Source organism: Esox lucius, chromosome 4 (genome assembly GCF_011004845.1).
Source record: "Esox lucius isolate fEsoLuc1 chromosome 4, fEsoLuc1.pri, whole genome shotgun sequence".
In the NCBI taxonomy this organism is placed as follows: domain Eukaryota; kingdom Metazoa; phylum Chordata; class Actinopteri; order Esociformes; family Esocidae; genus Esox; species Esox lucius.
In genome coordinates this window covers 12,287,925-12,309,591 of record NC_047572.1, presented here as the reverse complement: position 1 = coordinate 12,309,591, position 21,667 = coordinate 12,287,925, and the positions used below count along the sequence as shown (strand labels likewise).

The following is a 21,667-nucleotide window of genomic DNA, read 5'->3' as shown; positions in this document are numbered from 1 at the left end:
CCCTACAGAGTTCCGCTGCGGCTGTTCGGAGTCTTTTCACGGCTCCTACTGTGAGCTGTCCAACAACCCCTGTTCCTCGGAGCCCTGCGCAGAGGGTGAGCAGTGCGTGCCAAGCACTCAAGGTGACATCTGTAAATGCCCGCCGAACGTGGCTGAGAGCAGGTATGTTTCCTGTCACATTGAGATATTCCTAAAATAACGGGAAAAAACGATTTACCAGACATTTAACATCTGGCATATCTCATCGCTTATCTGCTTTTAATGAAAATGGCGCCATTTTACAGTGTCTCTGTAAGTCATGGACATTTTTACACACGTGTTAGAGGATTGAGGACTGGGGAAAGCTGACCATGTCAATGCATACGAAAGCACACTAATGAATTACCGCGTTACGGTTTCCAGTCACATACTTGCTGTTCCTGATTGTTCATGCATTACTGTGCAGCTGTACGTGACACTAGAATTTCTCCCCTAATGTACTTATTCGAAGGACATTCATCTATGGCCATACCCAGAATAGACATCACACAAAGTAGAAATAAATACATTATGCATTGTTCAAAACATATTTTATAGCTTTGTATACCATGTGGTAGAATTTGTGACACATAAATCACTGTTTAGCATTTTGTACCTTTAACTGTTCTTTAACACCTCTATCTGTTTCTTCTTAAAATACTTTCCCTCCAGCTGTGAGTCTAGATTGTAAGCGAAAGCGCTAACTTTCATTCTCAGCAACCAAATGGCTAATATAGTACACTTTTTTTTTTTTTTTTTTAGCTGTCCGGGAGAGGCCTGTACCATCTCTGAGGGTGGCATTCGATGCGTTACTAAGCCGGTAATGTTTCATGCTAAACTACAGTCCCTCTGTTTTAATGCTTTGTTTAAGCTTAGCCTGGGTTGAGGAAAGATCCTAGATAGGTACAGAGAGAACCTCCCCATAGAGCGGTGTAGATAAGCCAGCTTAATGCTGTCCCATCTCATCAACGCAGGATCCTAACAGTCAGCAGCGCTTCATCGAGATCGTGGAGATCTGTGCCGGCTTCTTTGGGGTCGTCTTCCTAGTGGGTGTTTTTGTCTGTGTCCGCAAACGCTACGTCCACCAGAAGAAGAAGAAGCCGGCGTGCGTCCAGGACTCCAACGGATACTTTCAGCCCAATCTGGCCAAATCCATGATGGCCGACACTCCCGACGTCAGCTCCATCGAGATGTGTACGCTGATGTGTTCGGGGAACGACAATGTGGACAGCCCCTTCAGATCCCTGAGGCCCTGCGGCCCAATAGATCTGGGCCTGGGCTCCCAGGTAAGCCTTAAGGCCGGGAAGCCCCAGGGGCCTGTGGTTTGCAGTGTGGCCCCGAACCTCCCACCGCGACCGCCATCCAGCTCTGACAACGAGTCCATCAGGAAGAAACCCTGGGATCAGGAGTATGAAGGTACGTTCGTAGACACTGCTACACACTATGACTCGCCTTCAATATACACACAGGCCTGCTGCCCAGAGTGAGCCAATGTATTGGCCATTGAACAGGTTTTGCTAACTGTTTGAGTTTTGACTTTATTAGTAGCAGCATATACATGTCTGTTTTCACTGATAGTTGTGTCAAGATCATCTCTTTTTCCTTTGTCTCAAATTTATACGGTAGCCTAGAGTTTTTTGTTAAGAGTTAGTTACTGAAAGGTCTCTGGTTCAAATCCCCTTGGCATTATTAAATACAGCTGAAAATCAATGTGCCCTTGAGCAAGGCCCTTAACCCTAATTGCTTTTGGATGAGAGCATCTGCTAAATTACTCAAATGTAAAAAATTTAATAAGAAGAACACCGCTCATGCTACTCATGCATGTATTCATGTTCTACCACATTATAATGCTGTGGTCATTAATAGTCAGGTCAGGTAGACGAGCCATTTACTGCAGAGCTTCGCTTTCAAGGGGTTGAATTTGAACAGGTTTTTCATTCCCCAGAGGTTATAACACATGAATGAGTTTTCTGACCTTCGTAACAGACCTGGACCGTGGGGTGAGGAGACATTTTAAAGGCCAGGGGGACTGCACTGAATCACTGCTCTAAAAGAGTGTCTCCCTTTCATCTCTCTCCCTCCGCAGTGTACCCCGCCGACCCCGACTACTACGGTCGACCGATCCCCCCGGCCCATGAGTACCCCCCGACCCGGGAGTTTCCGCAGTTCGACATAGTGGAGGACACCTACGGCTCCGTGGCGGGGTCCAACGACTCCCGCAGGAACTCCCGCTTCGGGGGGTTCCCTTTTCCCCTGGAGCGCTCAGACCGCCGCGCTCCCCTTCCCCCCTGCTACAGTAATCAGAACCTGGACGACTTCCTAGGGCCTGACGGGCAACCTTTACCCAGCTCCCAGTGCCCCAACGAGTACACCGCCATAAGCTACTATCCGGCGCGACACGCCAGCAGCGCAGACAACGTGACGCCGGGATACCGCCCCCTCAGCATGCGCCTCAGTGTCGCCATGCCGTCCTACTCAGACTGCGAAGCCCCTCCCCCTCTGCCCCAGCAGGCTGGGCGCGCAGGACGGAACTCCTGCAGTTACAACGGTTCCGACAACGTGGAGAGCGACTACGGAAGCTGCGAGGAGGTCATGTTCTAGAAGGTTTCGCGGGGTTCTAGTCTAGAAGAACTAGGGGCGAATTATGAAGAACTTCTTGGCGATTAGAGGATACTCCGGGGGACTTCTCCAAAAAGACTGAGTTTCGAATGTTCTACAGAACAGTGATGTATTGGTAAAATAAAAATAAGAAAAAAGTAACATCTGATCGCCGGTCGAAAAATGTGACTTATTTTATTCTTTCACTTCTTTTGCTTTTTCCCAGAACAGTTGGTTATATGTTGGGCAACTTTGGGGTTAACTGCGCTTAGCTGTCTCCACTACACCCTGACTGAAAGTGTAAAAGGAATTATAAATTGTCATTTCTTACAAGGTCTCTATAGAATGTGATTCATCATGTGCTGAGGAAATTGTATGGGTGGAATTCTTAGAATGTCTGCATAGAATGTGATTCATCATATGTTGATGAAATTGTATGGAGTGAATTCTTAGAATGTCTGTATAGAATGTGATTCGTGGGCTTCTGTATTCAATAGTCGCAATAAGTCTTTCACATTTTGTTGTTAAGGGCTAAACAGAAATACAGGACATCTACCTGAAACAATCACATCATGCGACAAAGATGTGCTGTACGAAATGGTGCAGCAATATAAAAAAAAACTTGCTCTTCGAGACCTCGAAGGACAAGAGTCGCTTTGTTTAAAAACTATTTCTGTTAACATGAATTTGCCTAAAAACAAGTTCATGCAACACAAAGATGGCTTGTAATGTGGTCTTGGTAATGCAGCAACATCAAACCATTATTTGAGGGAAAGACACTGGCTTTTCTATAAAGAACTGGGTTTGTGTAAAAACAAGCCCTGTTACAATGTACACCTATGTGTCATAAAGAAACTACAGTTTCATAGAGTAATAACCACATAACCAAAAATAAGTTGCATTCATTGTCTAATACAGTCGCCCACCATTCAGCACATTATGTATGTACATAGTTATGATGTTAAATGGGTCCAACCTAATTCCCACCCTATCCCCTATATATAGTGCAACAAGGCCATAGGAAATAGGGTGCCATATGGGACACAGATGTATGTGGAGACATAATGAAGTGGGCTGAATCGATAAACAAAGCAGAAAGTCTCAATGAATTGATTAATGTACAGTAAAAACACAAAAATATCCTACTGTATGTGTTTGTGCTAAAACAATAGATTTTTTTTTTTTATTATGTTAGCGCAACCTCCAAACAGTTCTGGGAATTGTAATGGTTGGTGGTGTTTGGTTGTTAACAGTATTTGAAGTCTAAACACATTAATATGGTACCCAACCTGACTGCAGAGTGGTGTTATGTACCATTTATATCCATCCTGACATTCCAAATGCAAACTCTGCTTATATTTGTCTTGAATATGCAGGCATGTCATGATACTGTTGTGATACACCTGTTCTCAATAAGTAGACCTTAGCAACAACACAGTGGTGACACATTATGCAAATGTCTGCAGTGTGTATTTCGTTTCAGTTGAAATGAACAACAGGTGGTGACAGAAATTTCAGTTTACTAATTGTTTTGCAAACAGTAAAGTTGTGTATAGTTTACACACAAAATACAAAAATGTATTCTCTACAACCAACATTACTGCCATTATTTAACATTTTTATTTTTTTATTTTACAAATTCCAACCAGTGATTAGTAATGACATTGATTTTGAGAGTTTGTTGGTTCTACCAATGCATAACAGTGTCCTGGGCCAGTATATCCTATGTGGTGGTCCCAGTTAAGTATTTGAGGCTTGTGTGGAATGTCCCAGTGTCTTTATATGTGCTTCGTATGTGTGTGCTTGCCACATGAATGTATTGTGTGTGTTACATTAGTATCAATGTGTGGTGTAACAACCTCATGTTCTTAAGTTGTTTCTCTGTGAGAGATAAATGTTATGTTTCCATTTTGTTTTAAATTCTGTATAGATAACATGAATAAAATTATTTTATTGATAACAAGATTTGTTTAAGGCATCCATTTGACTCTTGTAAGGGAAATTCGCAGATGTTTTTTTAAGGATCTCAAACATTGGTTACAAAGCTCTCCATGTACTGTAGCCTACATGTAATACCAAAAGGTACCACAAGGAGACAGAGTTTGGTGATCTTTCCTGATCACACCAACATAGTAATGCTTAAGAATAAATTAGCTTATTGGTAAAATAACTATGGGGAACTTATAACTTATATTGATTCTTCATATATTTTGTATTTATTTTTTTTGCTTTTTGTCTTCTTATTTTGCAGCCCTAAATAAGAAACATGTGGTTTTGAGGAATAGGTTGAGGAGTTGTGAAAAAACAAATTCAACAACAAATCTACCAAAACATGTCACTATGACATTGGAAATAAGTTAAATTCCCTTATTTACAATTCAAATCCAGTTAGTGTTCCATGTTGATTAAACATGATGTAATTGTTGAGTTGAAATCCCATGTAAACAAAGTTGATTCAACCAGTGGATTAGTGTAATGATAATTTCAGTCTGTAGGTTAGCAGAGGAGATCCTTTAGATGTGTGACTGTGGATTCACAAGCATCTCATATGCTTAATGTGCTGTATCTCTGCACCAGAGAAGAGGCCTGAATGATGACACACTCTCACCCCACTTCAGCTAGCACACATCATCAACTAGGCTTGACTTTCAGTTTAAACCACTGTTAGATTAGGGCTCTTCAATATGCATTGCACAAGTTAAGTGCTTAGGTGTGCTTATGTTTTATCAGCCATGGGGAGAATATTGTGCCAATCTGTCCCTGAGGACGGCAGTTATCCATCTTTCATTCGGGTGAATAGGTGATGTTACTCGTCATGCAGGTCAAATCAAATTGTTGATCACACGTGTTGTTAAAAACCAGTGTAGACTAACAGTGAAATGCTTCCCTGCATGCCTGCCTTCTCCCCGGCCGGCGGGGTGGCCGATTGCCCAGGAGCAAGCTATGAAAGTAAGGCAGAGGGATAGAGAGAGAGAGAGGTGGAGGGAAAGGAAAGGAGGGAGAGAAAGAAAGAAAGATACAGGGGTGGATAGCGAACGAGACAGAGGCATATAATAAGTTGTAAGTCTGCTACAACTACAGCAAATAAAAAAGCCTGCTTTGTTGCAATTCAGCAAGTTTCTGCCAGATGTTTGCTCCCGTGACATTTCTTGGGAAGCTGCCTGATAAGGATTATGCATGTCCTAAGGGACTAAGGGATTTACTTAATCTATAGTGAGCATGCATTGCCAAGGGGGCCCCATGATTAAGGCTAGGACTGCTACAACCAACACATCACTCTACTTCACATTCTTTGTTGTGCTGCTGAAGTTCTGAAGTAAATACATCCCTCTGTGGCAGTGCCGTCTCTAGCCTTTTGGGCCCCTAAGTAACATTTTATTTTGGGCTCCCTGTCCCCTAGCCGTTGGGGTCTCTCTAGCGGTCTGAGGCCCCCTAGCGGTCAGGGGCCCTAAGCGATTGCTTATGTCACTTACGCCTAGAACCGGCCCTCCTCTGCGGCCTGTGTAGTAACCACTTCCAACCAGAAAGCCCTGGCGAAAAGAAGTGGCCTACTAAGACAACACGAAGCCATATGTGAGGAACCCTCTCAGTTGCATGCATGCAACCCTCTCAGTTCAACCCTGCCCATGTGTTTTGCAGACAGGCAGGCAGGTTTTCTTGAGCGTTAGTGGGAGGGTGTTGAGGTGGAGGGTTGGGTTACTTAAAAATCACCGTCAACCTCCTCTTTAAACCAGCTGCCTGAAACAAGATTTGACATCCAACCAGGTGTCAATCTCTCCCCTGGCCTGTCTGTCTCCATCAGGCTTCTGTGCATCTTTGCCACACACTCCACACACACACTCAACGTATTAACATGACAGAATTCAAACACAACCCTCTTTTTAATAACATGACGCTGTCTGAACTCCACACTCTCTCTTAAAATGTGACACTATTGAAACACTACCCTCCATGTAGAAATGGGTAGGTAGGAAATTGCACTGAGACACCAGGACATTGTAATTAGTTTGATAAACCTTTGCATGAACAGAGCCCATGTCTATCTGCCTTTTAGACACACACAAACACACACACTTGTTGTTTGGGCTGTGATTCTCAAAGATGAAGCCAGCTAGCCAAGGAGGCGGGTGTCACTGTTTTGCATTCATTTAAAGAAGCCCAACAAACATCAGCGCACATCTGATAAGAATACGTGACAATTTCCACAGCAATTTCAGGGTCGCCAGATGGGAAGCTCACAGCATGTCTGCGTGCATTCAAAACAGAACCAGCCACTGCAAAATTACAACACAACAGTTTACATTTATGGGTAATTGTTGGTTGATTGTTCAGTGTAATTTAGGCCCTTGGTTTAGGAAACAAGCATGCAGCTGTCATAAAGCAGACCATGTATCCCTATTCCCTACTGTCAGTAGAGGTAGAGGGAAATTATCTAATGGTGGATATCATCAGACAAATGTTGGCAAACTTATTAGTGCTGGGTTGTGTGATTGTCTCTCCTAGTTGTCTAAACGTACTGTAACTGGATGTCCCTGTGGATAAGAGAGCCTGGTAAATGACTAAAATGTAAATCCTTTGTTTATTCCGCTGCCATTTTAATTATTTTCCCATTGGATACAGCTGCACAAATTTGGCATGTGATGATGCCATGGCAACAGGAATTAGGTTAATGAGAGGGGCTATTGTTTTCATGTCTTTTTAAATTGATAATAGTTTTTCGCTCCTCCACTCTTGTCAATGGACAGTAAGGTCTCAGGATTATCCTGAATAAGGAAACAAACACAAGACTACAGCAAAAACAACCATCTTTAAGAAATGTCCCAGAAAGGCTGTTGGACTGTAATTTGTAGACTTTTACAGATACCTTGATTCCTGTTGGCTTGGAATCTAGATCACATGAGCTAACAAACAAACAAACCATTTAACATATGAAATAAACATTTTATTAAAATGTTAACACCCAAAGACTGCTTGATGATTATTCCATAGTGGATTACTTCCATCCCCATTCTAAGAGACAAACAATACTAATTTGATAGGTGTTAGTAAGCTGTGTTTATCCCACATTTTCTCCCAGACAATTCCTTTATCCATCCTTATGTTTGAGCTCAAAGTGTTTAAACTTTGACATGCTTAGAGTAGCCTAAGTGGCAACTAAGTGCCAGATTGCAATGCACACAAACTACAAATGGATGATGTGTTTTGTGGTATAACAACTTTCTCAAAGTGCTTATTTGTCTTTTCGTAGATCACGTGAACGATTCTTGGTCAATGAAATAATGAACTGTCAAATATGTCAGTGCAATAAATGTCTCTGTATTCAGGGCAGGGCCTGGGGATTGAGAGAAGCGGAAAGGGTGGAGAAAAGGTTTGGGGACCGCTGCTACATATGGCGGTACCAACCAGGTCATGAAGGTTTGAAAAGCATATCAGTCGCAGCCAATTAAGGCAATCAACCTGGAGAGAGAGGCCAGAAAAGAGCCCTCCAACTCAACTCTGGACATCGAGGCCAGTTTCATTCTTTTTTCATTTCAATTCTCTAATCAGGGACTTATTTTTGAGTCTCTTGGGACACCAGGTGGGTGATATTATTGATGAGGCAGAACAGAAAACAGCAGTCTCCGGACCTCACTGGGTTAGGGTTGAGAACATTGGTTGTAGAAGATCAAAATGATCACAGGCAACTGCCAACTGAGGGATATACAAACCACCTTGCAGAATAAATCACAACTCTTTATATTTTTGGATACCAGTCAGTCACAATTTAACCAAGATGCATCATGATTTTGCTCCTCTCCAAAAAGGCCTATGACTCTAGCTGAGGGCCTGGCTGTCAGATTATTAGGATCTCCATTTGCTACCCTTCCTGTAATCCACCTAAAACATCAAACACATGACAGATTTCAGAACTGTTATAAGACATGACAACACCCTATTGATTACATTGATTTGAAATACATAAAAAAGATCAGGTGACCTCCAAGAATAGTGACAGGAGGGTTACAATGGTGGGAACAGAGTGGTGCCATATTACCACATACTTGCAAGAAAAGTATCAAAGCGACAAAAAAAGTAAGACGGGGCCAGAGAGGGAAATTGCATGGTGCACTAGCACATTTAGGAACAGGGGGTAGTGGGGCATTATGTATTAATGAAAAATGCATGCCTTTCTGGGGCACTTAACAATTATATTATATTATAAATATATAGAAAATACAGAAACACTTTTGAACAAAATCTCAAATAACAAGAACACAAAAATATATAAAAAGTAATGCTGTCAGACGATTAAAATAATCAGTCCTGATTAATCTCATAAACGTCTGTAGGAAAACTCCATTAAATATAATTTGCTCTTAATACACACAGTGCAAATCAGCGCAATATGTTGAAGACATCCTGTTTCGTTTTAAACTATGGACAATGTTTGACTTGGAATTATATAAATACAAGTTGTCACAGCCCTTAATTGTCAGTCCATAACTTACCACAATAACTGGCAGCATCAATCAACCATAACACCTGCCAAATATTGTGTAGGTCCCCTTTTTGCCTCCAAAACAGCCCTGATCCTTCGAGGCATGGACTCCACTAGACCTCTGAAGGTGTGCTGTGGTATCTGTCACCAAGATGGCGGCAGCCAATCCTTTAAGTCTTGTAAATTGCGAGGTGGGGCCTCCATGTATCAGACCTGTTTGTCCAGCACATCCCACAGATGCTCGATTGGATTGAGATCTGGGGAATTTAGAGGCCAAGTCAACACCTTGAACTGGTTGTTGTGTTCCTCAAACCATTCCTGAACCATTTTTGCTTTTTGGCAGGGCGCATCAAGTGGAGGAGTTTAAGTATCTAGGGGTCTTGTTCACGAGTGAGGGAAGGATGGAACGGGAGATTGACAGACGGATCGGTGCAGCTTCTGCAGTAATGCAGTCGATGTATCGGTCTGTCGTGGTGAAGAAAGAGCTGAGCCGCAAGGCGAAGCTCTCGATTTACCAGTCAATCTACGTTCCTACTCTCACCTATGGTCATGAGCTTTGGGTCATGACCGAAAGGACAAGATCCCGGATACAGGCGGCCGAAATGAGCTTTCTCCGCAGGGTGGCCGGGCGATCCCTTAGAGATAGGGTGAGAAGCTCGGTCACCCGGGAGGAGCTCAGAGTAGAGCCGCTGCTCCTCCACATCGAGAGGGGTCAGCTGAGGTGGCTTGGGCATCTTTTTCGGATGCCTCCGGAACGCCTTCCTGGGAAGACCTAGGACACGCTGGAGGGACTATGTCTCCCGGCTGGCCTGGGAACGCCTCGGTGTCCCCCCGGAAGAGCTGGAGGAAGTGTCTGGGGAGAGGGAAGTCTGGGCATCCCTGCTTAGACTGCTGCCCCCGCGACCCGGCCCCGGATAAGCGGAAGAAGATGGTATGGTATGGTATGGTATGGCAGGGCGCATTATCCTGCTGAAAGAGGCCAATGCCATCAGGGAATACCGTTGCCATGAAAGGGTGCACAAGGTTTGCAACAATGCTTAGGTAGGTGGTGCATGTCAAAGTAACATCCACATGAATGGCAGGACCCAAGGTTTCCCAGCAGAACATTGCCCAAAGCATCACACTGCCTCTGCCGGCTTGCCTCCTTCCCAGTACATCCTGGTGTCATGTGTTCTCCAGGTAAGCGACACACGCACCCGGCCATCCACATGATGTAAAAGGAAAAGTGATTCATCAGACCAGGCCACCTTCTTCCATTGCTCTGTGGTCCAGTTCTGATGCTCAGGTGCCCATTGTTGGCACTTTCGGCAGTGGTACAAAGGTCAGCATGGGCACCCTGACTGGTCTGCGGCTACACAGCCCCATACGCAACAAACTGTGATGCACTATGTGTTCTGACACCTTTCTATCAGTACCAGCATGAACTTTTTCAGAAATTTGAGCTACAGTAGCTCTTCCTTGGATCCCCACATGCATCAGTGAGCCTTGGCTGCCCATGACCCTGTCACCGGTTCACCGCTTTTCCTTCCTTGGACCACTTTTGATAGGTACATACCACAGCAGACTGGGAACACCGCGCAAGGGCGATAGTTTTGGAGATGCTCTGACCCAGTCATCTAGCCATCACAATTTGGCCCTTGTCAAAGTTGCTCAAATTCTTACACTTGCCCGTTTTTCCAAGACTGAATCAGACCTAAGATTTACAGAGTATTGTACTTTGATATTTAGGCTGAAATGTGGTTAGAAAAGGGATTCAGGTGGGGGCCTGTAAACATCAGTAATCTTGATGGTTAGCTACAACCAAATACTTGTGTCTCTATTAAATAATTCTCAATAAAATAGATTACTTGAATAGGCAATGGCATAAGGTATTCAAGGTTGCTAGAGATGTTTATCTACAAACATTAATCGGGGAGTTGTGTAATTTATGCAGTGCACCAAATTGATGGTTAATTCCACTGTAAGAATATGCTTCAGTGGAAACGCCACTGGTGACGACATTAGGCTAATGTTTAGCCTAGATTAGCAAAAACAATAATGATAACTTACCTATCTGCAAGAAAGGTGTTAGCAGGTGGACTCATGCAACACAACATATCGGGACAAGTTGGTGAATAGGGTCCGACTTTTGAAAAGGCACGGCTGGCCTTTTCGTTCAATGGGTTTTTAGAAGGAAATTGAGCTGTGGGACGCAAGCAGAAATATTCCAATTACCACGCATCCATTCAACTAACGGATGTGTAGCTTACTAACACGTTGCTAGGCAGGAATCTTAGACTAGAACCGACAAAATCATTATAGCCAAGCATTCACAACACGAATAGGAAGCAAGTGTATTTATATATCACAATTCATACATAGAAGCAATTCAATGTGCTTTACAAAGAAAAGAAAAATATAAAACTGCAATAGAATTAAAATAGTCAGATTGTTACCATTCTCTAACCCGGCTGTCTCCAGGGGGACTGCATGAACTCGTCAGTCCGTTTGTGAGATAATCTTTGCTCCGATGTCTTACTCTACTCTCTCCAGGGGGACATTTACAGTTGAGCTCATAAGTTTGCATACCCTGGCAGAAATTGTGAAATTTTGGAAATGATTTTGAAAATATGACTGATCATGCCTAAAAAAATATTTTATTTAAGGATAGTGATCATATGAAGCCATTTATTATCACATAGTTGTTTGGCTCCTTTTTAAATCAGAATGATAACAGAAATCACCCAAATGGCCCTGATCAAAGGTTTACATACCCCTTGAATGTTTGGCCTTGTTACAGATACACAAGGTGACACACAGGTGAAAATGGCAATTAAAGGTGAATTACCCACACCTATGGCTTTTTAAATTGCAATTAGTGTCTGTGAATAAATAGTTAATGAGTTTGTTAGCACTCACGTGGATACACTGAGCAGGCTAGATACTGAGCCATGGGGACCAGAAAAGAACTGTCAAAAGACCTGCATTACAAGATAATGGAACTTTATAAAGATGGAAAATGATATAAAAATATATCCAAAGCCAGTTCAATCACTTATTAAGAAATGGAAAATTTGGGTTAGGGTTAGTCATTTTGGGGTTCTCTTGATACTAAACCAAGGTCAGTTAGACCAAGAAAGATTTCAGCCAAAACTGCCAGAAGAAATCTTTGGGATACAAAGAAATACAGGCTGCTCTGGAAAAAGACGCTGTGGTTGTATCAAGGACCACAATACGACAATACTTGAACAAATATGAGCTGCATGGTCGAGTTGCCAGAAAGAAACCTTTACGGTGCCAATGCCACAACAAAGCCCGGTTAAAGTATGCCCAACAACACCTTGACACGCCTCACTGTAATTTGGAGTGACAAGATCAAATTCAGCTTTATGGTCCACAACCATTATCGCTGTTTGGTAGAGTGGTCAACAAAGCCTATAGTGAACGGAATACCATCCCCACTGTGAAGCATGGTGGTGGCTCACTGTGTTTTGGGGGTGGTTGTGAGCTCTAACGTGCACGGGGAATCTTGTGGAAATTGATGGCAAGATGAATGCAGCATGTTATCAGAAAATACTGGCAGACAATTTGCATTCTTCTGCACGAAAGCTGCACATCGGACGTTCTTGGGACTTTCCAGCCTCGACACTGACCCTAAGCACGAAGGCCAAGTTGACCCTCCATTGGTTACAGCAGAAAAAGGTGAAGGTTCTGGAGTGTTTTGTTTTATGATTGTACCCTTCTGTTATGACCTGTGGTTGAATGTGAATCCCATAAGAAATAAAAGACATGTGTTTTGCCTGCTCACTCATGTTTTCTTTACAAATGGTACCTATAATTCTCCAAGGGTATGCAAACTTTTGAGCACAACTGTATGCCTCATTGAATTACAGTTCCCATAACTGTTTACTGTAGCACCCCGGTATCTCAATCCTCACGCTCCAGCTCTTGGATAAACTTGTCAGTCCTTTTGTGAGAAAATACCCTACATTCATGTCTAAACAGCAGCACAAGAACTTGTATTATCCGTCATAGGCAGATTGTTACATTTACACAGAGGTTATTCCTCTGATAGCACCAGAACCTGCATTACAGATAAACATTTGGTAAAACATAGCAGAATAGAAATAGAATAACAAAGAAATGATAAAACATTAAATGAAAGAGAGAAATATAAAATACATCATACTAATAAAACATTGAATAAGAAAATATAAATATTTCATGAGGAAGCTAATATAGCTGTAAGGCTAACGTTTAAGCGCTCAGTCATAGGTGTGTGAAAAGAGAAGTGTTTTTAACCTGGATTTAAAAATGTATATGTTTGGAGCATGCATCTTCTGGTAGTTATTATAGTTATCGCAGTTTTGCCATGTTTAGTTTGGACTCTGGGCTCTACTAGCTGACCTGAGTTAATGAATCTAAGATCCCTGCTCGGTTTGTAATTTTCAAACATATACAGTATCGCACAAAAGTGAGTACACCCCCCACATTTTTGTAAATATTTGATTATATCTTTTCATGTGACAACACTGAAGAAATGACACTTTGCTACAATGTAAAGTAGTGAGTGTACAGCTTGTATAACAGTGTAGATTTGCTGTCCCCTCAAAATAACACAACACACAGCCATTAATGTCTAAACCGCTGGCAACAAAAGTGAGTTTGTCCAAATTGGGACCAAAGTGTCAATATTTTGTGTGGCCACCATTATTTCCAGCACTGCCTTAACCCTCATGGACGTGGAGTTCACCAGAGCTTCACAGGTTGCCACTGGAATTCTCTTCCACTCCTCAATGATGACATCACAGAGCTGGTGGATGTTAGAGACCTTGCGCTCCTCCACCTTCCGTTTGAGGATGCCCAACAGATGCTCAATAGGGTTAAGGTCTGGAGACATGCTTGGCCAGTCCAACACCTTTACCTTCAGCTTCTTTAGCAAGGCAGTGGTAGTTTTAGAGGTGTGTTTGGGGTCATTATCATGTTGGAATACTGCCCTGTGGCCCAGTCTACGAAGGGAGGGGATCATGCTCTGCTTGGTTCCCTCAATGAACTGTAGCTCCCCAGTGCCGGCAGCACTCATGCAGCCCCAGACCATGACACTCCCACCACCATGCCTGATTGACACACTTGTCTTTGTACACCTCACCTGGTTGCCGCCACACACGCTTGACACCATCTGAACTAAATATGTTAATCTTGGTCTCATCAGACCACAGGACATAGTTCCATTAATCCATGTCCTTAGTCTGCTTGTCTTCAGCAAACTGTTTGCAGGCTTTCTTGTGCATCATCTTCAGAAGAGGCTTCCTTCTGGGACGACAGCCATGCAGATCAATTTGATGCAGTGTGCGGCGTATGGTCTGAGCACTGACAAGCTGACACCCCAACCCTCATGCAGCAATGCTGGCAGCACTCATACGTCTATTTCTCAAAGACAACCTCTGGATATGAGGCTGAGCACGTGCACTCAACTTCTTTGGTCGATCATGGTGAGGCCTGTTCTGAATGGAACCTGTCCTGTTAAACAGTTGTATGGTCTTGGCCACCGGGCTGCAGCTCAGTTTCAGGGTCTTGGCAATCTTCTTATAGCCTAGGCCATCTTTACGTAGAGCAACAATTCTTTTTTTCAGATCCTCAGAGTTCTTTGCCATTAGGTGCCATGTTGAACTTCCAGTAACCAGTGGAGGGAGTTTGAGAGCGATAACACCAAATATAACACACCTGCTCCCCAATCACACCTGAGACCTTGTAACACTAACGAGTCACATAACACTGGGGAGAATACATCCTTATTCTGGTTCCCAGGTTTTCCAGAAATATCAGTGGAAGCAGTTATTTCATTTTTGGAAACCTGGGGATTTCCTGAAAGTTTCTTTAAACAGGGCTTTCTGGCAACTTGTCAAAATACAGCACAGTGTATTTTGAGGATATTTAAAATGAATAGTCCATGAGCTACAGTAGGTGGGTTGCAATTCAAAATAAGGATTTATGGGATATGTTAGGTATTCACAGTTGACTATTTCATAACAAACAATAAAGTGAACTTAGAGATCATGAATGTGTTCAACAACCATGTCACTGTCATTAACAAATACATTCATGGGAGATAACTCCAAAGTTCACTTGAAAGGGCAATGCATATTAGGAAATTATTTTCTTCTATATTTCTATGTACAGTGAACTTAAAAAATCTTTATTTAGTTCTGATACATTGTAATTTTTAAGTTAGTTGACATAACTATTTTGATGTAATCAGTTTCCACAAAGATTTTGTGTATTTTGAACGTATTATGTTTTACAGTGAAAGGAGAGGAATAAATCAGAAAGCCACTGGACAGGGTAAAACTACAAACTCATCTGATGGAAATATCACATGTACATCTTTGTTGAAAAAGAAAGGTTTCTAACATGGCAAAAACTTGACACATTGTTGGTGTAATATCATTGGCCAATGATGAACTGTCCATGTGCCTGGACATCTTGAGAGAAACATATCCACATGTGCAGTCCTATCTGTAGATGGGGTGGTAGGACACAAGCCTCTTATTAGGTCTTCCAATGCTGAGTTCCTCAATTAAATTGTGTGGGATTCTGTTAGGTTCCACCCTTTAGAAGTGATTCAGGAATGGTTTTGGGCTAATACCTGATTCCTGACCCTAGACCTGCCCCATAATCTCCTTTTCATTATGGAGGTGGAAGGTCTATGACCACCATCCCCATTATGTAATCCTCCTTTAGCCTATGGATAACTTCAAAGACTCGTTTTGAAATATGTGTGTTAAATTGTTTGTGCTTGGACAAATTGATTGTTACAACGACTAAAATGTCAGCAGTGCAATATTTCATGTTTTGATGACTTATGCAATGTACTTATTATATTTCACCAAACACTTGGTGTTTGAATCAATGAACTTGTGGTGAAAGATTGTTACAAACTAAATGAGATTGACAAAAATGTTGTTTCAAATGCAAGTTTTAATTGGTTAAAAGTGTGATGAATTAGAGTACTAAGAGTTTTGAAAAACCACAACATCCTATTGATAATAGTACCAAAGGACCAAAAAAATTAAATGAAAACCACCACTTTTACAGCTGTCATTTATCATTGTATACCTGAATCACGTTTTTATTGAAGGAGCTCTATGGCACGGTAATAGGATAGAGCACCGCCCTGCACGGTGAGTTTCGTTTGCGGAGGAGACCAGCGCAACAATAGTGGTAGCATCATCTGGAAACGGAGGTGAGAAAAGGAAATACTTTCTTAAGTGTAGAATTTGAATGAAAGATGAGACAACCGCGCTGCGGAGACACAGGTTGGAAGTCACAACAATTGCGCTCCAGAAGAGTGATACGGATTTTTTTTTTAAATGTGGATTACAACCCGCTCAAGTGACACAGCAGATGCCCAGGAAAGCCGTAAAGTTCGTCGCACGCGCCATCACTATAATTTGATGAATTAAGGATTTTGTAAATGGACCTTCATGATGAAAATGTATTTTAATTAAGAGCAATTTTTTTTTAATGAGTTTTAGAGATTAACCGTTTGTCATCGCGGGTTTCTGTCACATTATCTTCTTTACACAAAATGATAACAACAAATTTGGGAATACAATCTACACGGAGGGCAAACTTAATTTCACAGAAGTGTTGATTTGCCTACCCAGAATGAATTGTTCCTGGTATAAAAACAAAACCCAATAATAATAGTAATAATTGCTAAATGCCTTATTTATTAATTCCAGCATAGTTTGCCTAATTACAGATGATCTATGATTCCATTAAAAATCTAATTTGAAGTTACAGATTATGAGCTTAATGATGAAATGTGATTGACTGGACAAACAATGCAAGTCGTAATTGAAAGGACCAGGACCCTGCCGGACATACTCTCTTTGAAAGATGAACTGAGAATGATTGAAGAAATTGTGGCTCCTAGAAACTCTTCTTCACAAGGGGACAGAGAGGGGCATCATTACCCGTGGGTGGTAACCCTCCTGGCCAGTGTCTTAATCGCAACTATTGTGATAGACATTCTGGGAAACCTGTTGGTCATCTTGTCTGTCTTCAGGAACAGAAAACTCAGAAAAGCAGGTATACCCTATTGCAAGTGTAGGCTGCAGTAGCCGAACACTAATTATTCTATGTAGTAGGTAGCTACATGTATGAGTGACTTCTCATGTTTTTAACAGTGCTTTTGCAGTTCCGAGATATCATATGTTTATTCAACATTGTAAGGCTGTGGAAAAATACTGAATTCGATTTATTCAAATATTGCTGCACAATGTTTTTTGTTTTTTCAACTGACGTGATTTTAAAGTCATGACAAATAGTGATATAAATATGGATGCAGTATCCAGTTATTTACTAAAGGGATTCATAACCTGGCTTTACCATATTTAAACTGAGAGAGATTGTGTTATGTTGTTTCGGTTTAGGCCACTAGCTATACGTCAGACAGATATACGTCGTTATGACACTTCTGCCAGTGCCGCTACTGCAGAATGCAATTTGCTTCCTGAAGTGAACAGTCCTTATTAATTACTGTCCCTGAAACGGATTAACAGCGATTTGCTGTACAGTTTATGTGTGAATGAATGTATATACAAATATAATTGGCAATATATTAATCGGGACAATGACATGTCATGGATATTATTTCTGTAGAATGCCTGCTCTACCTAGAAATGTGGAAAAAAACAACTTAACAATTTAGACTCACTCAGCTCAAAGGGCATGCCAGACTTCAGAGTACAGTGTGGCTGTCAATGATGGGGTTAATTAAGTCCGTTTTCAATTAACTTAGGCTCTCATATTAGGTGTCACGTAACTGAAAGTCACGTTTCCTCCAATTATATCTCAGGGATCAAGAATGGAATTCAGATGAAGACCATTAGGCTGGTTTTATACAGACAGGGTATTTCATGCAGGTCTCCCCCTTTGTTAGATAAACTTATAAGGTTTCCAATGAATGCACACCCTCTACATACCTTCTCACTATTTTCCTCCATATCACTTTCAATTACTTGATAATTTGTGATATTTGTGAATACTTTATCAAGGTTCAGTTTTATTGATTAAGTTTCAATGAAATACTATGTCTAAAGAGAGGAAATCAAGATCAAGAAAACTGTCACAGGTGCAAATAGATAGTTAATTGACCAACTTTAAAATTACATTTAATTCCTCCTTCGCCAGTCATGGTCTCCTTGAAAAGGTATTATTTGCCCATCAAGATTTTTTTTTGCGCTGAGTTTATAATTGAGTTACCTAAGTACATTTAAAATGTAGCCTGAAGTGCCTTCAGAAAGTATTCAGACTCCATATTTTCCACATTTTGTTATTTAACAGACTAAGTTTATAACTTATAAAAAATGTTTTGCCATCAATCTACACAAAATATATTCTACTGACAAAATGAAAAAACATGTTTTTTTAAAATACTTGCCAATTTATTGAGAATAATAAACAGAAATATCTAATGTATATACATTTTCAAACCCTTTATCCAATGCTTTGTAAAAGTACATTTGGCAGGAATCACAGTCTTCTTGGGTGTGCCTACCAGCTTTCCACACCTGGATTTTGGCAGTTTCTTGTATTCTTTTTGTAAATCCTCTCAAACCGAATGTTTATTGTTGGTGAACTGCGATCTTCAGGTCTCCCCACAAATGTTCACATCTATAAATTTAGTCTATGACTCAGCAAATATGGGTTGTAGAAAAAGTACACACGGTATATACTGTACCGTTCAAATGTTTGGGGTCACATAGAAATGTCCTTGTTTTCAATGTAAATATACATTAAATTAGTTCGAAATATAGTAAAATGAATGGGAAATATAGTCCGAAATAAATAGGTTAGGACTAATTATTTTTAAATGATATAATAATTGTGTCCTTTAAACTTTATTTTTGTCAAAGAATCCTCCATTTGCAGCAATTACAGACATGTAGACATTTCGCATTCTAGTTGTCAATTTGTTAATCTGAAGCAATTTCACTCTATGTTTCTTGAAAAGCACCTCCCACAAGTTGGATTGACTTGATGGGCACTTCTTACGTACCAAGCGTTTTGTTTGTCCGTAACACTTTTTCCAATCTTTCTCTGTCCAGTGTCTTTGTTCTTTTGCCCATCTTAATCTTTTTATTGGCCAGTCTGAGATATGGCTTTTTCTTTGGAACTCTGACTAGAAGGCCAGCACCCCGGAGTTGACTCTTCACTATTGACGTTGAGACAGTTTTTCGGGTACTGTTTAATGAAGCTGCTAGTTGCAGACCTGTGAGGCGTCTGTTTCTCAAACCACACACTGTAATATATTTGTCCTCTTGCTCAGGTAGGCATCCCGAGCCACCCACTCTTCTTTCTATTCTGGTTAGAGCCAGCTTGCGCTGTTCTGTAAAGGGAGTAGTACACAGCGTTATACAAGATTTCTCATATGGAATAGCATTCATTTTGCAGAACAAGAATAGACTGACGAGTTTCAGAAGAAAGTTATTTGTTTCTGGCCATTTTGAGTCTGTAATCCATCCCAAAATTGCTGATGCTCCAGATACTCAACTAGTCTAAAGAAGGCCAGTTTTATTGCTTCTTTAATCAGCACAACAGTTTTCAGCTGTGCTAACATAATTGCAAAACGGTTTGTAATGATCAATAAGCCTTTTAAAATAAAAAAAACACTGATTTGCATACACAACGTGCCATTGGCACAGAGGAGTGATGGTTACTGATTATGGACCACTGTATGCCTATGCAGATATTCCATAAGAAATCTGCCATTTCCAGCTACAATAATAATTTCCAACATTAACTATGTATACACTGCATTTCTGATAATTTCATTATTGTTATTTTAATGGACAAAAATGCTTTTCCTTCGAAAACATGTCTAAGTGTCCCCAAACATTTGAACGGTAGTATACAGTATGTTTTTACAGACATTAAAATAAGATTTTTAATTGACTTTTGTCGCACCAAAATATGAAAACTGACCCTTTTAACCCACCCCCTCTTAACTGATCATGAACAAAATATATTACATTACCTTGCAAATTCAGCGATTCTCTCTGGCAGCCTTTAATTAATGTTTAAATTCTTCAACTGCCAAGCCAACAGCCACCTACATATGTCAGATCTTGTTTTCAGTATTAATACACCAAAGATCTACAAAATCCAAACAAATGTTGTTAATTTCTTCCCTCATAGGAAATGCCTTTGTGGTGAGTCTGGCCCTGGCAGACCTTGTAGTGGCAATTTACCCATACCCACTGGTCCTGACGGCCATCTTCCACAACGGTTGGATCGCAGGATACATACACTGTCAGATCAGCGGTTTCCTAATGGGTCTGAGTGTTATCGGCTCCATCTTCAACATCACTGGCATTGCCATCAACCGGTATTGTTACATATGTCACAGTATGAAGTACAACAAGCTCTTTTCCAATAGGAACACCATATGCTACGTCTCCCTGGTGTGGGTGCTGACCATACTGGCCATCGTGCCCAACTGGTTTGTGGAGTCTCTGCAGTATGACCCGCGGGTCTACTCGTGTACCTTTGCTCAGTCGGTTAGCTCCTTGTACACCATCACTGTAGTAGTGGTGCACTTCATCCTCCCCATCAGTATAGTCACATACTGCTACCTGCGGATCTGGATCCTTGTCATACACGTCAGGAGACGAGTGAAGCCGGACACAAGGACCAAACTCAAGCCTCACGACCTCCGTAACTTCCTGACGATGTTTGTTGTGTTTGTGTTGTTCGCTGTCTGTTGGGCTCCTCTGAATTTCATAGGGCTAGCAGTGGCCATCAACCCCAGACTGGGTCTGAACATCCCTGAGTGGCTCTTCACTGCTAGCTACTTCATGGCTTATTTCAACAGCTGCCTCAATGCAGTAATCTATGGGCTGCTCAACCATAACTTCAGGAAGGAGTACAAAAGGATTATTGTGATAATTTTAAATTTCCACTGCAGAGGGATTCGTAGGAACGCGGAATAGCACCACAGAGGGTTATGCTAAGTTTCACCAGCTTGGAACAAGCTTCCCAAGTGTTCTAAAACCAAACGGCTGAGGATTACGGAAAAGTACTGACTAATGTTCTGGGCATTTAGAACAAGACTGACTAGTGTTCACTGACTAGACATTTGGAACAGAACTGCTGATAGTTGAGACTGAGATTCACTGTTTCATAACAGGAAATGTCAGAGCTGTTGGCGATGACACAGTAATGTGTCAGCAGCGAATATTGCATTGGTAATCCTTGAGCTTTAGATTGGATCTCACACCTTTTCCAACGGTTGTTGTCTTACATTTCCAGGGAAGGCGTTTTAGCATATATCTGAGAATTTTGAAACGTTCAATGCAAATATTTTGAAGTGCATTTGTCATTATGTTAATCAACATTGTTGCACATTTTACTGTGTTTTTTAATGCCCATCCTAAATTCAAGACAAATTGCGGACTGCCCTTTAATCATACCCCAATCCTATCTAACTCTGCAAACTACACACATTTGCTTTGTTCAAACAAAGAATTACAATCACAATGAGTATAAACAGTTAAATTACTCTTTTAAAACAAGAGCATACTACTC

The 21,667-nt window shown here is 41.3% G+C and overlaps 2 protein-coding genes and 1 long non-coding RNA gene across 3 annotated transcripts in view; 2 read left to right on the top strand and 1 right to left on the bottom strand.

Moving 5' to 3' along the window:
- Window positions 1–4,581, top strand: part of fat2 (FAT atypical cadherin 2) — a 44,885-nt gene extending 40,304 nt beyond the window's left edge. The window contains exons 25-28 of the mRNA XM_010903665.4: window positions 9–162; window positions 781–838; window positions 993–1,434; window positions 2,105–4,581. Of these exons, the coding sequence (XP_010901967.2) occupies window positions 9–162; window positions 781–838; window positions 993–1,434; window positions 2,105–2,619 (1,169 nt within the window). The 3' untranslated portion in view covers window positions 2,620–4,581. The remainder of the gene's footprint in view (window positions 1–8; window positions 163–780; window positions 839–992; window positions 1,435–2,104) is intronic.
- Window positions 112–11,618, bottom strand: LOC117594397. Its single transcript, XR_004575693.1, has 3 exons — window positions 11,530–11,618; window positions 11,144–11,276; window positions 112–190 (listed from the first exon to the last, which is right to left on the bottom strand). It is a non-coding gene; the product is annotated as an uncharacterized LOC117594397 (long non-coding RNA).
- A 5,368-nt stretch (window positions 11,619–16,986) lies between these two features.
- On the top strand, window positions 16,987–21,072 carry mtnr1al (melatonin receptor type 1A like). Its single transcript, XM_010903666.2, has 2 exons — window positions 16,987–17,167; window positions 20,279–21,072. The coding sequence occupies exons 1-2, from the start codon at window positions 16,987–16,989 to the stop codon at window positions 21,070–21,072; spliced, it is 975 nt and encodes a 324-aa protein (XP_010901968.2).
- Window positions 21,073–21,667: the final 595 nt, after the last annotated feature.